Raw genomic sequence first — 20,045 nt, 5'->3', positions numbered from 1 at the left:
CTGGGATTACAGGTGTGAGCCACCGGGCCCAGCCCATCCCCTACTTTTTAAGAAACAACATACGGCTGAGAAGGAAAAAAAGAATATTAATGCTTTCAAAAATTATAGGTAATAAACAATATTTCAAACAACTAGGAAACATAAAAGAACACATAATCCAAGCAATGACAGATATAGAAAATAGAAAGGATAAAATATTTGTATCAGACAAAAATATCAGATCATTTAATTTTACCAAAATTGTTAAACTTCCCTTCTAAATTACAAAAAAAAAAAAAAAGGTTGAGTCAAGTAACTACATCTAAACATCTAAAACTAAAGCAGGTGCACACATTAGGTTAGAAAACCTGCTAATGCATCCAAAAACAAAACAAGAGTAGTCATATAAAACAGTAGCCGGGTGCAATGGCTCATGCCTATTAGTAATCCTAACACTTTGGGAGGTCGCGGCAGGTGGGTCGCTTGAGCTGAGGAGTTCCAAGGCCAGCCTGGGGAACATGGTGAAACCTCCATCTCCACAAAAAAAAAAATTAGCTGGGCATGGTGGCAGGTGCTTGTAGTCCCAGTTACTAAAGAGGCTGAGGAGGTTGAATTGACTGAGCCCAGGAGTTTGAGGCTGCAGTGAGCCAAAATAGCACCACCGCACTCCAACCTGGGCAACAGCGAGAACTCGCCTCAAAAAATAGAATATACTGCAAGATGGAAAAGGGCCACTTCATGTTCACAATAAAGACATACTTGATGAGTGTGAATCATGTGGGCTTCAAAGTGTGTAAAGCTTAAAACAGCTAAAAATATAGGAACACTTAAAAACAATGGTAATAGACTTGAACCTCTTCACCTGTATCACCTGTGTTCATAACTTACGCAACTTTTAAGCAGAAAGGATCGCGGGAGCCACAGAACTGAGAGAAGCCAGGATCCTTTGCACAGCACCAATGAGGAGAAAAGGCAGACAACTTGGATGTGCCCCAAATTGATAACTTACAAAGGCAAGACCGGTCATTGGGCAGGGACACTGACTGGCAGTAGCCTGTGGTCTGAGGCTCGGTGGCATGAAGCCCTCTGGTTCACAGGCTGTAGTCGGTCTGCTCACAGGGAGTTCCTAAGCCAATCCTGCCCTGTGGTAGTAGTAAATACTAAAGCAGGCCAAGCACACAGCTTCTCAGTCATCTTCACTCGGGATGCAGCAGAACCCATCCCCCTTCCCCTCATCAGCTGATGAGTATAGTAATCTTGCTGATCATTTCCAAAAATTAACCTAAAAAGTGGTATTTGAAAAGAATACTCCTAGAGTAAATCACATAAGCAATGAAAAACATGGCCCATCCATGACCGCTAAATTATCAGGTTGCAGGTGTGAAAAAAAAAATTTTAAACACTATCTTCCTTTTGTAGTCTCATGCATTTAGTCAAAGTGGGTATTTTTTTTACATTTTCCAATTCACCATTTGTCAAAGAAATAATGGAAACTATAAAGCTGAAGAATAAACACTTTAAATAAGAATTCATACTCCAAAGAAGTAAGAATCTTTCAACTTTTATTTCTAGGATACATTCATCTGGACCTTTTTGTTTCTTTACAATGTTCCCCCTAAGATAAATGAATACAATAAAAATATAATCCAACTACCAGCAATGTTTCTAACCAGAAAAGAATCTAAAATCTCTGGTGTGATAATATAGGATTTTTTTAAAAAATATAAACTTCATACCAGAAATAAAGCCTGAATATTCTCTTTCTTTAAAAATATAATTTTTCCTTCTTTGCTCTTCCAAGTAAATCTTAAAATGAACCTGTTAGTTCTAGTCTATTTTTAATCCAGCAATTATAACACTACCTAGCAGGGTTTTTTCCTTTATACCTTGTTCTGTACTGTGAATCAACTAATAATTGCAAACGTCTTTAAAAAGTGAGATGCCATTTGGCTGTAGCAAGATTCTTCAAGAGATGCTGAAAATTAAAAAACAAAACACAAAAAATCCCTATTAGCAAACTGAAACCCACTTAACAAATTATATTATCATGTTTCTGAAATTAGAAAATGTATAAAAGCACTTTTGCAAACTGTAAAGTTCAAATGGAAAACATTTTTTATAATCTGTTTGGACTATAAAGACTGCTGACTGGGACAGAACTTTAGGGACACAAGGCTCTGTGAAATCCATTTTTTTCTGCAACTCCTTGGTTTTGAAGGGGAGGTTTATAAATTGCAAACAAGCTGGGGTATGGATACAGGAATATCTCATAAAGATTGATTGGTTTGTCGTGACATGTGACTGTTTTTCTTAATTGAGAATAAAGACCAAGGGGCACAGGGAGAGTTCTCTTAGATCAATACTTTATACCAGACTGATAAAAATTAGACAGTGTTTTCCCCACTTCTGACTAGTTCCTCTATGCAGAGCTTCATTATTTAAGTACAATCCAGTTTAAAATAGTATTCCAAAGCTCAGCATAAATGGTCTGGGGATGATTTCCTTTCCTTGATTTAGGAAGATAATAAAGCCTAATTATAAATATGGGTACAACACACCTGAATCACAGAGTAGTACCCTTCCAACTCCAAACCAACAGTATGATCCTTAACAGTAATAAAGGGCTGCATTTATTGTGATTGTCTGTGCCCAGACACAGGTGATTAAAAAGAAACCAAAGGATGAGTGAACTGACAAGAGGGAAAGGGTTTGGGTTGCTACATTTAAAAGGTTACACTAACAGAGCTGAGTGAGTCAGGTGTGCTGTGGCAGGATCAGCTGTGGGGGCCTCCTTTCCTAGTTTCTGAATGATCTTCCTGTGGCTCTGTGAGCAGGCCCAGCATGGGGAATGGGCTAAAAGGCTTATACATCTCTTTTGGCCCTCAGATGCACTTACCCTTTTCTTTGGTGCCCTCTTTCCCCAAGAGAATATTCAGGCCAATTTTGCTTTTTTCCTTTTTTCTGCATTAGTAAGACATTATAAACTAGCAACTTGTAATACCTCTAACTCTCACTGAGTGTCTTATGTTAGTATAAAGTACCTCAAGTAATAAGAATGTGGAACTTAAATGCCACTTACAGAAGTCAAACAAGCCCATGTCACACTTTGATGAATCCAAAGTATTAAATCTTAGCAACTGATAAAGTAAAAAGCTATTTTTGCTAAGGTTTAACTATTGGACTTTAAACCAACTTTAATATTCCATGAAATCAAAGGTCATTTATATTGAATTAACATGCCTTCATGTCTCCTACACACAACAAAGTTTAAAATATACATATATTTTTAAACCAATTCACTCCCTTTTACAATCATACTTTCATTCGAACATTTAAAATATAAATCCAAACTGTCAATGAAAACAACAGTGGGACAAGTAACACTATCATTAAAATGAAACAATAATGCAAGAAAAGGTCAGCGTTGAAACTCAGAAAATAAACACAAATAGATTCACTGGAAATCTGCTCATATGCCTAATGTGTTCAGAAATGAACCTCACAAAAAACAGATCCCACTGTGATGTTAGACAACTCATTCCTTTCTCATTTTCTCATTCCATGATGCATGTCTTCACTATTTTTACTGAGGTTTATACAGTGAGTAGATATCCTAATGGCAGAGATTAATATTAAATACATAGCCTATTCCATAATTGGCATATGTTCCCAACCATTGTTTTGTATGCTCCTTGAATTATAAAATAGTCCAATCTTTAAGGAAAAAAAATTAAATGGCTTAGATCTATTCATACATATTGGGCATTAAATGTCACTAAGTTAACACAGTACGGTGGAAAAAAGGATGAGAGGGTACAGTAAGTGTTCCCCAAACAATTCCATTACATTATGAAGTATTGCCAATGGCGTATTTATTTTAACCAGGTTATGGGAAAAAAATGCATGAATTATTACCAGAATTTGCATCAATTTTCTGGAGAAGCTAACAATAAAACATTAAATATACACATTTATTTGTATGTTTATTTGAAGAATCTTTGGTAGCAACTGTTTGTTTCTTCCACATTATAGGACTTTCTAAAATAAATGTCAAAAATCGTTTACTAATCAGCATACGAAAGATAAAGTATGATAATATTCTTTTGATTTCCCTGTAAAACATCCTTGATAATAACTTGTACTATTCATGCACTTAAACAGTATCTGTTTAACTTATATACATACAAAATGAGACTAATACCAGAAAAAAAATTAGACAGTAATGAGAATCAATAACAAAACATAACAATGACAACTGTTCTTAAGTAATTTATTTTAAAATTATAAGATTTACAGTGCCTTGATTATGCAAAATAGCATAATGGAAATTAAACCAAATCAATAAACCAAAGAGAAAGAAAACTTAATTTTCTCTAGTATCCATACTTAAACCATCTTTCTAAGTATCTGATGTCCCAACCATGTCTTATGTAGAAAGTATAATCGTTTCAAATGTTTCACTTGCAGGTTTAATTTCTCATTTTCAATTTTTATGAACTGTAATGCAATTTCAAATCCTATTATCCCTAGTGTTTATACTGCAACAGCAGCAAATCTCACATGTGTAATCAAATGTGGAAATGGGGCACAGCTTCTAGCTGTAGACAGAAATTATACACTGCATTCAGTCCAGGAGAGTACATTACATTAACCAGAGCGTAGAGTTTAGTACACTTATTGCAGGGTTGGTATTTCTTTCCCTCTGATCTGAATCAGCTGAGCTGCTGAGCAGACATATTACTGCTGTGGATAGTAAGACTGCTGTGGGGGCTGAGGGAAGGGGTATGAAGGCTGCTGGGGTCCCGGGTATGGAGCCTGTCCAGGACTCTGGTGATACACTGGTGGATATGGCATATTATACTGGCCATACGCATAAGGATTATAGCCCATGGGCATGGGCATTTGGCAATACCTGATAGGGAGAAGAAAACAGAAAAATCTTGATTGGTAAATCAAATACTAAAAAATAAAACAATAATCATTCTAGAACTACGTTTTTCATGAAAGTCATTTCTATTTTTTAGTCTATTAAAGAACAGTGGAGTGAAAAAAACTGTTTCAAGGCACTTGTCAGAGAAAAGCATTCCTATCCTGTTATTAATTAAAACAAAAGAGTACCAAGTGTTTAATACTATCCAAAAAAAAAATACTGAAGAAAATAAGATTAAATATTCGAGTATTAAAGAAAGAAAAAAAATGGAGACCCTTCATTTTAACGTGGCAAAACTAGTCATCTAAATACATTCCTCTTCCACAATATTCAATATTCACTGTGATGTACATAAATTTACAACTTATAAAGTTCTAATATTTGGCAGACAACATGTACTTACTAAGTAAAATTTAGAGCACATCTTAAAAGGTAGTCAAATGTTTGGATTTTTAAAATTAAGAAATTACCACAGAGATTAACCTTTAAGAAAGTGCAAGCCATAATTAGATAAATTTCTATTCAACTGTTTATTAAATGCCAAGTATTCTAAGTATAGGGACGTAAACAAGGCCTTATCAGTTTTGCTATGCTACCCTCAGAAAAGGTACCTGTTTATCACCTAAAGTCCAAGGAAACACCTACTAAACTCTATAATACAGAAAAGATTATTTAATATAAACCCAATATGTAAAATATAAAAACATAAATTTTAAAAGCCTAGGAAATAGCTATCCTATTCATGTAAGTGACCATAACATTATTTTCATTTCTGGATAAGCTGACAGTGTAGCTTATTCATTCATGACACCTCCATTTGGAGAAGGGGTGACCCTGTTTTTAACAGGTTGGCCAGAGCCTAGAAACAATATTAGCCAACTTGGGATACACAATGTTGCAGCCTTACCCAGGATATCCTGGATAGGTGGGATAGGGTGGTCCCTGGGCCTGTGGAGGAGGAGCTGAGCCAGGCGTTTGTGATGGAGCTGGTGCAGCAGTCCCAGCCCCCACTGGAGATGGAGCAGTAGCAGAAGGAGCTCGATTTGCTGGAAGCACAGGTGGTGGAGGCCTGGCTGGGGGCTGGGGCTTAGTAGGCTATAAGAAAAAGTCAGCATTGACTATAAAATGTTTCATATTTCTCTCAAATTGCTATTAATTAAAATTAATAAGGACATATGAGAAACTCTAGAATCCAACCAAATATATTTTTAATTCCCATTCTTAAATACCGGCTTATTACTATAGAAATATATCATAGTTGAATAATTTTCCAACCTGTGGAAACTCCATAGCCACTGCTCTTTTCCTGCTGCCTCATATTTAATCATTTACTGCTTCCTCCAGTGGTTGGACATTTGAGGTGGAAGGAAGCAGCACAGGTACTGTTTACTACCATCATCTCCTCCTAGTCCCCAAACTTTACATGAAAAATGTCACACACCAGAAAATTTTTTAAAAATAGTATATAAAATAATCACACATCTACCAATGAAATTCAACAACTATTAACATTTGTCATTTCTGCTTTATCTATAACTACATCCATATATATTTGCAGAATCATTTGAAAGTAAGTTGCAAATTTCATGACACTAGCCCTAAAGACTTCAGCACTCAAGTTCTCATAAGGATATTCTCCTACATAATCACAATACCATTTTCATCCTTAAAAAACTAATGCTATTCCCCAATGTCATCAAATATCCACTCCAAATTCACTTTTCCCCTAATTAACACAAAAAAGCTCATATAGCTATTTTTATAAACCAAAAGCAAATAAAGTTCATATACTGCATTTGATTATAAGGAAACTTTCATCTCTTTTCATCTAGAATATGCCTCTTTTTTAAAAAATCTATGACATTCACTTTTAGAAATGATCAACTCAGTTATTTCATATAAATGTCCCATGTGAAAGATTTGTCCAATTGTTTCCTAATAGCATAATTTAACTTATTTTATCATTTGTTTTATTTGCTATAAACAGAAAGTTTAAGGGCTTGATTACATTCAGGTTAAGCATTTTTTTGTCAAGAATTCTTGAACGATGCTGTGTTCTACATATTGCAAAATATCAGAAGGTTGGTTACCTGATGCAGGTGGTAACCACTAGATCCTTCCTATGTAAATCATGTTTTATCCGTTAGAACAAGTAATCATCGTTAATGTAAAACCTCTGTTTAAAATATTTATTTGCCTACTAACCGGCATGGTTCTTGGCGCTGGAGTTGGAGGAGTTGGTGCATGTCCTCCTGCTGGTGAGGACTGATATGCAGGTGTAGGAATTGAAGGAGCACTAGGTTCTCTGGCAATGCTTTGTTGCAAGTCCCTTATCAAAGACAGAGTGTTAAAAATTAACATGATAGAAAAAAATTAACACACATAAAATATCAGCTTTTCTTTTCTTCATACATGAAACATAGAAAATGGATTCCAAACAATGATGGTATTTTAAAATATACTACATTTCAAATTAGTACAGTGACTATGGAAAACAGTATGGAGGTCCCTCAAAAAACTAAAACTAGATCTACAATATGATCCAACAATCCCACTGCTGGGTATATATCCTAAAGAAAGGATATCCATATACTGAAGAGATATCTGTATTCCCATGTTTATTGCAGCACTTCCAACAGCCAAAATATGAATGCAACCTAAGTGCCCATCAGCAGACAAATGGATATAGTGTAGTATATATACACAATGGAATATTATTCAGCCATAAAAAATATAATGAAATTCTGTCATTTGCAGCAACATGGATGGAACTGGAGGCCATCATGATAAGTGAAATAAGCCAGGCACAGAAAGACAAATATTGCATGTTCTCCTCCATATGTGTGAGCTAAAAACAAGGAGACAGAGTAGAATGATGGTTTCTAGAGTCAAGGAAGAGTAGGGGGTGGGGATGAAGAGAGGTTGGATAATAGGTACAAAAATACAGTCAGAGAGAATAAATAAGTTCTAGTGTTTAATAGCACCATAGGGTGATCATAGTTAATGATAATTTATTGTATATTTCAAAATAGCTAGAAGATTTGGAATGTTCCCAACACAAAGAAATGATAAACGTTTGAGATGAATATCCTAATTACCTTGATTTGATTATTATGCATTGTATTCATGTATCAAAATATCACATGTGCCCCACAAATATGTGATGAATATCCTAATTACCCTGATTTGATTATTACACATTGTATTCATGATCAAAGTATCACATGTACCCCATAATATGTATAATTATTTATCAATATAACAAAAACTGAAAAAAATAAAATATACTACATTTTTATTCTTGACTAGAATCTAAATCCTCTTTCTTCCTATTGTTTAATAAAATGAAGTTGTATCTTTTTTATATTTCTGAAGACTGGGGGAAAAAGTAAACATTTTCAGAGATCACAGTTACAGCTAGAGTAAGAAACATGTCAAACTGGGCAAGTAATCCTAAAAGACTGCCCACCCTCTAATAAAAGGTAGTCCCTGGATTTAAAAAACTCCTAACATCATCTATCTAAAAGTTATCAGAAAACTACAGTGACTCATAGTTATGTAGCTAATGTTTTAATCACTATATCAGTGTTTATACAAAATAAAACAGGTGAAAAGGCTAACCTTTTATGCAAACCATTATGCAAATTTCTAGATAAAAACTTCCTGAAGATATTCAAAGAAATGTGGCATTGAAATATTTTATATTAAAAGATAACACATCACCTGTCACTAAGGTAAACTCATGAAAGATATATTGCTGAAAATACTATTACAATTTAGTATTAAATATTAGAAAATTTTGTCTCCTCTAACAGTAAATTGAAATTTATCCCAAAATCACACTAAACAATACCTAAGGTAAAATGCACTCCATGTAATACATGATGTCAATCATCTTTTCACTGCACTGATTAACGTACACAAAGAAGTAAATATGACATGTCCCAAAACATCTGAGACAGTACCTTTTGCCCTGATTTAACAATTAACAGCAAAGCCCCACACTGTCCGCATCCAACCTTCCCTCTCAAGAAGGGCCCCAGTCACTCCAGACATAAAGAAAACTAGTATACATTCATCAAAAAAAAAAAAAAAAAAAAAACTACTTCTTAAGTAAATAACTGCTTATAAAATAAATAAGTTTTTAATCAATATCAAAATTCTAAAAGGCCAGATTTTGAAATATCTAAAATATATACGTATATTATAAAGCTTTAACACAATACCTTTCTTTTCCTTTGATAAACTCTAGGGATGGTTGCAGTAAATAACACATTTATAGAGCAAATGATAATTTCCTAGCCACTTATAAAAGATATAAATCAATGCTATTAAATAAAATCAATAATGTAAAAGAGCAAAAAGATATAAAATAAAATGCCACTAGTACTATGCCCAACAACCTGACAGTAGTATTCAAACCATTAGTCAAAAGAAAGTAAAGCTCAGAGTAAAATATTCATTCTTCTTAAACGCTTTAAACTTCTGATGAAAGATTTCAATGAAAACAGAAATTAAAAAGCAAAGCCTCCAGCTAATAAGTATATAAAAAGGACATATTAGTCATCAGGAAAATGAAAAATTAAAATCATACAATGAGATAATACTACAAACCCAGCAGAATAGCTAAGGGCAAAAATGTGGAGCAACCAGGACTCTCATATATTGCTAGGAGGAATATAAATTAGTACAATCACATTGGAAAACTATTTGACAGTATCAACTGAGCATACACACATATCCTTTGACCTCGATATATACCCAACAGCACTGCATATAACATGCTCACCAAAAGCATGTACTGTCTAATACAGTAACCATTAGCCACACATGACTATCAAACATCTGAAATGTGGCTACTCTGAATTGAGATGTGTTGTAAGTATAAAATACATATTAAGCCGGGCTCGGTGGCTCACGCCTGTAATCCCAGCACTTTGGGAGGCCAAGGCGGGTGGATCAGGAGGTCAGGAGTTCAAGACCAGTCTGGCCAAGATGGTGAAACCCGTCTCTACTAAAAATACAAAAATTAGCTGGGCTTGGTAGGGCGCTTGTAATCCCAGCTACTCGGGAGGCTGAGACAGAGAATTGCTTGAACCCAGGAGGTGGAGGTTGCAGTGAGCCGAGATCGTGCCACTGCACTCCAGCCTGAGTGACAGAGCAAGACTCCATCTCACAAAAAAAAAAAATACAGATTAGATTTCTAAGACTTAGTGTGAAAAAAAGTAAAATATCTCTCATTTGTAATTTTACATTGATTATATGTTAAAATAATACTTTGGACATACTGGGTTAAATGAAATATTGAAATTAATTTCACCTGTTTTTTTTTTTAACTACGGCTACTACAAATTTTACATTTTCAATTGCATATGTCACTGCATAGTACTTCACCATATAGATGTAGTTTTATTTAATTAACCAGAACCAGACATTTGACTTGTTTCCATATTTTTACTGCTACCAGCAATATTGGACAGCAGTGATTTACAACATTCATGCCAGCACTATTTATAAAAGCTCAAAACTGGCAACTACTCAAAATATTCAACAGTGGAATAAATAACTTGTACATTCACATAATAAAATATATGCAGAAATGAGAATAAAAGATCTACAAATACACACAACTATACTGATGAATCTCACAAATATAATGTAGAATAAAAGCCAGTCATGGAAGAGTACATAATATGTGATTCTATTTATATACAATGCAAAAACAGGAGAAAGTAATCTATGTTCTTACAAGTTAGGATAGCGGTTGCCCTGGAAAAGAAAGATAAAGACTGACTGACTGGGTGGATGCATTAACAATGCTTTTAGGGTGCTGAGAATTTTCTGTGTATTGATTTAAGTGCTGGTTGCCTGGGTGTACGCAGTTTGTGAACATTCAACAAGATATACCCTTATGTATACTTTTCCGGTATACATTATATCCAGTAAGATTTCAAAGGATTTTGGCCTTCAGTATTAACAACGACTTTAACAAAATAAACTCTCAGATATTCAAAAGCTAATATTATTATATGGCCTACTTTTCCATCTTTCATTCATCTTTCAATCACTGAGCTGAAAATACTTGACAAGTGTAAATAAAATATATACTTGTTTACAACAAACCTGATTTTTAAATTAGATATATGAAATATAAAATATTTTAAATGACGATATTCCAATCTTTCTTCCTTAGAATATCCAGAGCTTCCTTGTGCGTAAACAAGCCAATTTCTATATTTGTTATTTTCTTCCTTTTTACACAAAACATACTCTACACACTGTTCTGTGTCTTTTTACCATAACTATCTTGGAGATCTTTCCATATCAGTAAATTGAAAACACCCTGATTTTTAAAATAGCTGCACAGCATTTCACTATACAAGTATAGCTTTATTTCACCAGCCCTGGTCACTTTGTTTCTACTTTTTTACTGCTATTTGCAATGTAGAAATGAATAAGCTCATAAATATGTCATTTCTAGCATATTCTAATATATCCTCAGAATAGACTCCCAAAAACAGAATAGCTGGATTAAAGGATGTTTGAATTTGCAGTCTTATTCTTTACAGCTAAAATGCCCAACACAAGGATTGCACCATTGGGTATTCTCACGGCAATGTATGAAATCTATTTCTCCAACATGTGACAACAAAGCATATTATCAAACTTTCAGATTCTTGCCAATCTGAAAAATATTACTTCAGACTAATTTTAATTTGTATTTTATAATGAATGAGGGTATTCATTTTTTTTTCATTTATTTAAGAGCCATTTGTATTTCCTTGTCTGCAAAATTCTGTTTGCGTCTTCTCCTCAGTTTTCTATTGGGTTTTCTTCTCGTTCATTTCTAGGAGTTCTTTTCTAAATAAAGTAAATTAGCCTTTTGCCTGTGAATAAGTTTCAAATATTGGATTCCCAATTTGTCATATCCTGACTCTGTTTATCATATTTCTATGAGAAACTTATTCTTTTCTTTTTTTTTAATGGCTTCGGGATTTTAAGTAGGAGTTATTAGATCCTGCTCATCCCAGCTTTATTACGGAATTCTCCTCCATTCTATTTTACACCTTATATTTCATTTACAAATTTCAAGTTTGGTCCACTCAGAACTTACTCTGGTATAAAGATAACTTTTATTTTCTAAATGGCTGGGCAGTTGTCCACCTCTTCTGGTTGGCTGAAGATCTTTTACACTAAATTCACATATGTATTTGAATCTATTTCTATTTTCTATTCTGTCTTTGTCTAATCATGTACCAGTACCACTGTGTTTTAATTAAATATGGTATTATATACCTTAATGTCTGGTAGAACTAGTATTCCTTCACTACTCTTTTTATTGTTTTCCTGGCTGACCTTGCTTCTTTTTCTACTTGAACTTTAGGATCAACTTGTCTAATTCCAAATGAAAAGCTGCTGATTTTTTTTAATCAAAAGCATGTTTGCATATCAAAAGCATATGAATGCTTTTAATCAAAAGCATATGAATGCATGTTTATTTCTTTTGTTTTGTTTTGTTTTTGTTTTTGAGACAGAGTCTCACTCTGTTGCCCAGGCTGGAGTACAGTGGTGCAATCTCAGCTCACTGCAAGCTCCGCCTCCCGGGTTCACGCCATTCTCCTGTCTCAGCCTCTCGAGTAGCTGGGATTACAGGCGCCCGCCACCACGCCCAGCTAGTTTTTTGTATTTTTAGTAGAGACGGGGTTTCACCGTGTTAGCCAGGATGGTCTCGATCTCCTGACCTCGTGATCCGCCCGCCTCAGCCTCCCAAAGTGCTGGGATTTCAGGCGTGAGCCACCGCGCCTGGCCGCATATGTTTATTTCTTTATTTATGTTTGTTATTAGAGATAGGGTCTCACTGTTGCCCAGACTGGAGTACAGTGGCTATTTACAGGTACAATCATAGTGCACTACAACCTAGAACTCTAGGGCTCAAACCATCCTCCCACTTCAATCTCCCAAGTAGCTGGGACTAGAAGTGCATGCCATCACGCCCAGTTGATGCATAAGTTAACTTAGAATTGACATCTTTATGAAGTTGAGTCATCCTGTCCAAGAACATGTTTTTTAACTTGCTCAAGCCTTCTTTTTGAAATACTGTTTTCTTCACATAGGTCTCATATATGACAAACTTATATTTTATCCTTTTTGTTGCTACTGTAAGTGGGTCTCTTCATCTTATCCTCTATAGGTTTATTTACATGAAAGCCACTGATTTCTACAAATTATTTTTATGATCAACAACTTCAGTAATAATAATTTTATTATTTGCAGAGTTTTGGGGTTCTCTTGGGTTTTCAAGTAGTTGTACAATCATAATGTCTGTAAATAGTGCTAGTTTTACTTCTTCCTTTCCAATTTTTTAATTTCTCTCTCATGTGATTGTCTTGGCTGGTACTGCAGTATAGTATTTAAAAATAGTGCTGACAGTGACATTTGTTGTCTGTTCTTGACTTCAGAGGGAACTGTTTATAGTGCTTCTCCATTAATCATTATACTGAGTTTTGGGCAGAAATATATACACACACATACATATATATATTTTCATGTTACGGAAGCATCTATCTTCTATCTATTCTTATTTTACTGAGTATCAGAACACTCATTTTCTCAAATGCTTCTGCCTCATCTATTAAGACAAACCTGTGATCTTTCCTTTGATGTGAAAACACTGAATACTGAAACTGGAATAAATGCCCCCCTCACCTTGGTCAATAATTATTTTTTAACGTCCTGGTGACTATTACTGGCAAATACTTTATTTAGGACTTCTGCATCCATATTCATAACTGAAACTGGTCTGTAGACTGTTTTGTATTAATCTTTGTTAGGTTTTTTTTATCATTAAGACTAATATGGAGAATACTCATCTTTTTTTAGGCTGGGGGGGTGGCTCACGCCTATAATTCCAATTACCTGAGGTCAGGAGTTCGAGACCAGCCTGGCCAACATGGTGAAACCCTGTCTCTACTAAAAATACAAAAATTAGCCAGGAGTGGTGGTGCACACCTGTAATGCCAGCTACTTAAGAAGCTGAGGCAGAAGAACTGCTTGAACCCGGGAGGCGGAGGTTGCAGTGAGCCAAGACTGCACCACTGCACTCCAGCCTGGGCGACAGAGCAAAACTCCATCTAAAAAAAAATCACCTTTTTTTAAACATTTAGAACCATTTTTAAAACATTCTAATTATTTGCTTTTTATAGGTTTAGTAGAAATATTCTAAAAACAACTAACCTGCTCTTTCTTAGAGGTAGAAGAAAATAACTTCTCTCATGAACATGAGCAGAGAGGTGAATGAACATGAACATGTTCATTCTCTGTTCATGAATATGAACAGAGAGATGAATAAAGATCTAGTTGGCTGAAAGGGTCATCGGTATAAGACTCTTTCAGCTCTTTATATTTATTACTAATGAATATATGGCTTTTTATGTACCCGAAAGACAGTCTGGATATAAAATCTTTAGCATGTATTTACTATATGATATAAAATCTTTAGCTCATATTTACTATCCTTGAGATTACAGCAATCACTCCACTCTCTTCTGGCATACAGAGCTGCCAGCCTAATTTTTTTCACCTTTTTATAAACTGGCTTGACTGTTTTGCCTGACTGCCTAAAGGATTCTGCCATTATCTTTTAAGGCCAATAATTTATATGCCTTGATGCTGACAGTTCTTGATCATTTTCCCCTACCATATGATATCCTCTTTCAACAATCTTCACTTGTTTTAAGAAAATGTTCTTGAGTATCATTAAATACGTGTTCTGTTTACAGAACGTTAAATAACTGTTCTGTCTGGTTTTTCTTCTGAGAGAAATTCAGTTTTGCCTATATTAGATCTTCTGTGCCCATTTTCTAATTCTTTCTTGACTTTGGTTTCATTTTAATTTCCTCATTTCTACTCTGTGTTCCTGTGTGTTCTTCAGTGTTTACTCGCCCTTTGTGCTCTTTCCCATGTCATGGTTTTATTCTTCCCTTCTACTTCTTTCCTGAATTCTGACACCTCACATCTTATCACTTCCTGTTTTCTTACCATATTCCTGCAGTTCTGGAATTTCTGCTCAAAGTGTTCCTTAGAGGAGCAGTCCCCAACCTTTTTGGCACCAGGGACCGGTCTCATGGAAGACAATTTTTCCACAGGGGAGCGGAAGATGATTTCAGGATGAAACTGTTCCACCTCAGATCATCAGGCATTAGTCAGAGTCTCATAAGGAATGCACCACCTAGATCCCTTACACGGGCAGTTCACAATAGAGTTTGCGCTCCTATGAGAATCTAATGCTGTGGCTGATCTGACAGGAGGTGGGGCTCAGGCAGTAATACTCGCCCAGCTGCCCGCCCGTCTGCCACCCACCTCCTACTGTGCAGCCCAGTGCCTAACAGGCCACGAACCAGTACCAGTCCAAGGCCCCAGGATTGGGGACCCCAGCCTTAGAATGATTGCCTCCTTACATTTGTTGTTGTTGTTGTTTTTGTTTAGTTCATGGTCAGATGTTTGCTCATAATTTTCACCTATTCTGTGACAATATTATTTTGGTAAATGTTCTTCATCTATGAAGTTTTATTAAATTTTGTTAATGTTTTCCACCTTTTATCAGCACTGTGCTACTCTGTATTGATTACTCAGCAGGAAATGAGTCGTATGTTAACTGGCCCTGCTTTCTCAGCAGCCTCCTTCTGAAAGTGATTTTGCTGGTATTCTCTGAGCTATTCATGCTGTCTCCTCCATGTTCTATAGCTCTAGTTTTATGTAAGGAACCTATTTGCCACTTCAAAATAAATTGCTTGTATTTACTGGCACTTCCTGAGATCTGCCACCTGAACTGTTTTTATCATTTCTGTGACCTCATTGTACTTCCTGCATCTAGAGTTTCTGCTTCTTTTCATCCTTTCATTCCCAGATTATGCAGCTGTTTACTTGTTGCTTTGTAAAATACTCTATCTAGTTCCTTCTTCCATGAGAAAAGGAGGAAAATTGCTATCTCATACTACCAAGTTCATACCAAAAGTCTCTACATGATTTTTTAAAAGAAAATTCTTTAAGTACAATTTGGTACACAAAACAGACTTACTTTAAGAGTTCATCTCTTTCTGTCTTCCGTGCAAAAACTATATCACTGCATTTGTTCTGGAACCTGACCAGGATTTCAGTCAACTCATTGTAAAACTATAAGCAAAGAACAAATACAAGTAATGAACAAGAACAATTTTTTAATCCAGAGAGTAATGTGATCTAAAGCTAATTTGTCAATGATAGTTAGAGCCGAAGAACTGAGATCTGCATGAGATACATTTATACAATTTACTAGGCCCAACAACTTAATATTAAATATGATCTAAGACTCCTAAAGAAAACAAAAATAATAAAAGCATTTTTACAGAACATTATCATAAAAAATGTAACAAGTTAAAAGTTTCATGATCATGAAAATCTTCCTAATTCCTAGAGAAAAGTCAATTGTTTAGTAACATTAAACCTATTTAAGTGGAAGGATTAGGTTTTCAAATTCACTACAGAAATGCAAGCATACTTCAGAAACCCTTAAAAGAATTTCTAAAGGCTCTCTGGAGGGTTTTCTCAGCTTACCTATTTAAACAAAGCATTTTAAACCAAATTAAAATGGCATTTTACTATCCTCTCTATTTGGAAGGCTTTGCAGTATTTTCACCCTCTCTTCAGAGGGTTTTACATTTTACCTACTGTATTTATATCAAGGTAACTTTATTCAGTGATTATTATGAAGTTAAGTACCAAAAGGAATTATGCATCTGAAAAAACTTAAAAATCACTGTTCCCTCAAAAACAAATTGGTAAAAAGAAATACAAGTGAATTCCCTAAACTTTTTAAAGGACAAGGCAAGAAAGTATTTACATATTCAGTAAGCCTTCTGACACTTGGGCAGGCCACAAGTCTGTCCTCAGCAAACCACCACAGAGAACATAAAAGTCATGCCCCTCCGCTTTTCCATCACAAATCAGCTTTGACTACTCCTGCCCCTCAAAATTCATCAAATTAGTCAACTTCTTATCCCTTAAAAAGGTGTCATTGACATCTCTGCTAATTCCTGCTACCTGGAATATTTATACCCCTTTTCTGCCAGTTGAAATATGCAATTCATTCTTCAAAGTTCCCATGAAATGTTGCCACCTTCATTAAGCTTTCTCCCTCCTATAACAAACTTCGCAGCAGCAATGGCATTAAAGCTAAAATTCTAGGCAAAGAGCAATTTGGTTCAACTGGAAATACCACTTAACTTCCAAACTATGCGTTCACATCTGTACTTGCTAGCTATGGTTCCTTTTGCATGTACTTCATACCTTTGTGCCTTCCTTCAAATTAGCTACAAGTTCAACAAAGTTGTCATATGCAGTAGCTAAATTCTTCAAAACTTCTTCTCTTAAGTTAGCTTCATTATTAGATTGTTTCATTTTCGAAAATTCCTGATGTGAGACCTTGTTAAAAGAAAGATTTACGTATTTACATTTATTTATAAAATTAATATAGCTCATAACATTTTTATTGATCTTTTCCAATTATGAAAATCATATGTAATTAAATACATATGCAAAATTACTAGAATACCTAGTACACTCTTTTGAATCCTCATTATGCTTTAAATCTTTCTTAAGTAAAAATTTCAAAAATCCAATAGGAGTCAATACAACCAATAATGATCACAGATTTCTATTAGTATATAACACTTGTAAAAAAATAACATGAAAATTATTTTACCTTTTGGAGTTATTTTATATCATATATAGATACAATGTTTAGGAGTAGAAATATATGTTTAATTTTGCACATTAACTATTAAAAGGGCAAACTTTCAAGTATTTGTTAGTCCAAACTACCTATCTGTAAACACGAAAACTAACTTCAAAATTCTCAACATATTTACTTTGCATTATTTTTTTAAAAAATGACTGAAGTCTGTATGTATGTTAGCCATACAATTAAAGGTATCAGTAATTCCAACTAATTTCGATTTTCCTCCCATATGGAAAAAAAAACAAAGCTATTAAAAACTTGGAACCATGAAAAATATCTGAAGTATCAAGCACACCTAAGTAATATGCAACATTTTAGCCATAGAAATGACTTTGTTTCTGCCGGGCATGGTGGCTCACGTCTGTAATCCCAGCACTTTGGGAGGCCAAGGCAGGAGGATCACGAGGTCAGGAGATCGAGACCATCCTGGCTAACATGGTGAAATCCCGTCTCTACTAAAAATACAAAAACTTAGCCAGGCGTGGTGGCGGGCGCCTGTAGTCCCAGCTACTCGGGAGGCTGAGGCGGGAGAATGGCGTGAACCCGGGAGGCGGAGCTTGCAGTGAGCCAAGACTGCGCCACTGCACTCCAGCCTGGGCGACAGAGCGAGACTCCATCTCAAAAAAAAAAAAAAAAGAAGTGACTTTGTTTCATAGATAAAACTGATGTGCCAAGTTTAATTTTACAAAATATACATGTATTAAGTTCTACTCTTAACTACAGATATTCTCCAATGTCATTTTCCTAACTGAATATAGGTTTAGTCCAGACATATCTTTTCTGTAATTTTTAAAACACAGATCTTATTAAATATATAAATTTCACCTGAATATTTTTAAGAAGTCCCTCCTGTTTCTTTAGAGATTCTTGGACTTTAGTTGTAAGACCTCCATAGACTCGATCGAGTTCAGTAACAGAAAGAGCTTCTTCATTTATCACACCATCTTGAGCCAGGGCTGTCAAAAACTTGCTTGTCATGTCAAAATTCACAGATTTCAAGTCATTCTCCAGACCCTCTCTTTCCTTCTTTACTTCATCAAGATTTGACAATAAGGATTTTAAGACATTTACAACCTAAACAAAAAAGACACCTTAGTTTAACTGCAAAAAAAAAAAAAAGCCAATTTCGAGAAGGAAATAATATATAAAGGTTCATTCGGGCTGAGAGAGAGATGATTTCTCAGAGAGCCAAATATAAATTGAACGTGAGGTTTATATAGATAGACACTGTACCTTCAGTTGACTCATATTAAAACAAAAGCAGCATTAATAACAATAGCCAACATCTACAATTTACTGAACTCTTATGTGTTAGGCACCATGCTAAAACACTTCAGAAATATAATTTCATATATTCCTTACAATACCCCATGGGGTATATATATTTATCACCTCTATTCCAAAGATAGGGATAACGAGTCTCAGAAAAATTAAGTGACATGGTTATACAGCTACTAAGGGGCAGGGGTGAAATTTGAGACCTAAGTCTGACTAGTTCCAAAACCAATCTCTTAGCCACTCTACACTCTACTCCCTCCCAATCATGGCTGTGAAGCAGGGGAAGGTATGATTTTGCTAGGTAAGCAGATATCCTATTTTGCCTAGAGAGACTGAGAGAGATATAGAGAAACAGAGGTGAAGACAGAAATAGAGACAGCTATGAAGCAAGCATGGTAGATGGAGAAAGAAATAGAGAAAGATACAGATATAAGGGTATATACCACATTTATTTTATATACTGGGAGAGGAAAAGGAAAGAGGGTTCTTGTGCCTCTCTTCATACCATTAAGAGTTTTAGGCCAGATGTAGAGGTTCATGCCTGCAATCCCAGCACTTTAGGAGGATCACCTAAGCCTAGGAGTTCGAGATCAGCCTAGGCAACAAAGTGAGACCCCATTTCTACATTGAAAAAAAAAAATTAGTTGTGTGCAATGGTGTGCACCTGCAGTCACAGCTATTCCAGAGGCTGAGGCAGGAGAATTGCTTCAGCCCAGGGGGTCAAGGCTGCAGTGAGCCATGATCATGCCACTGCACTCCAGCCTGGGTGACAGAGAGAAACCCTGTCTCAAAACAAAATACAAAAACAAAACAGAGATTTATCTCTTGTATTCAGTCAAGACACTCTCTGACCTATACCCACCTGATTCATAAATACCTCTTCATATTCATAGTGTTCAAGTGCCTTCTAATGAGCACTTTCAAGCTGCCCCTTTCACTCATCTCTTCATACTTTGCTAAGACCACCAAGAACATCAACCCAATGTCTCTATTCTGCTTGCCCCAATGATGCTCATAGAAAGAAAACTGGGGGAAAGACAAAGGAAGAAGAGGACATCACGAGCCCTGTCTCCACCCCTGTCT

General features: G+C 35.4%; 1 protein-coding gene across 2 annotated transcripts in view; it reads right to left on the bottom strand.

Annotated features, from left to right (window-relative positions):
• Nucleotides 1-4,235: 4,235 nt before the first annotated feature.
• PDCD6IP (programmed cell death 6 interacting protein) overlaps nucleotides 4,236-20,045 on the bottom strand; it is a 72,121-nt gene continuing 56,311 nt past the window's right edge. For both annotated transcript variants that reach the window (XM_009445119.5, XM_001169561.8), the window contains exons 13-18: nucleotides 18,510-18,758; nucleotides 17,234-17,368; nucleotides 15,987-16,081; nucleotides 7,115-7,238; nucleotides 5,817-6,004; nucleotides 4,236-4,891 (exon numbers count right to left, since the gene is read on the bottom strand). In XM_009445119.5, the coding sequence (XP_009443394.1) occupies nucleotides 4,717-4,891; nucleotides 5,817-6,004; nucleotides 7,115-7,238; nucleotides 15,987-16,081; nucleotides 17,234-17,368; nucleotides 18,510-18,758 (966 nt within the window). In that variant the 3' untranslated portion in view covers nucleotides 4,236-4,716. The remainder of the gene's footprint in view (nucleotides 4,892-5,816; nucleotides 6,005-7,114; nucleotides 7,239-15,986; nucleotides 16,082-17,233; nucleotides 17,369-18,509; nucleotides 18,759-20,045) is intronic.

The sequence above is a fragment of the Pan troglodytes genome, chromosome 2 (genome assembly GCF_028858775.2).
Source record: "Pan troglodytes isolate AG18354 chromosome 2, NHGRI_mPanTro3-v2.0_pri, whole genome shotgun sequence".
Taxonomy (NCBI): Eukaryota; Metazoa; Chordata; class Mammalia; order Primates; family Hominidae; genus Pan; species Pan troglodytes.
Note: the sequence above shows the minus strand (reverse complement) of the source record. Positions and strands in the feature narration are given on the sequence as shown.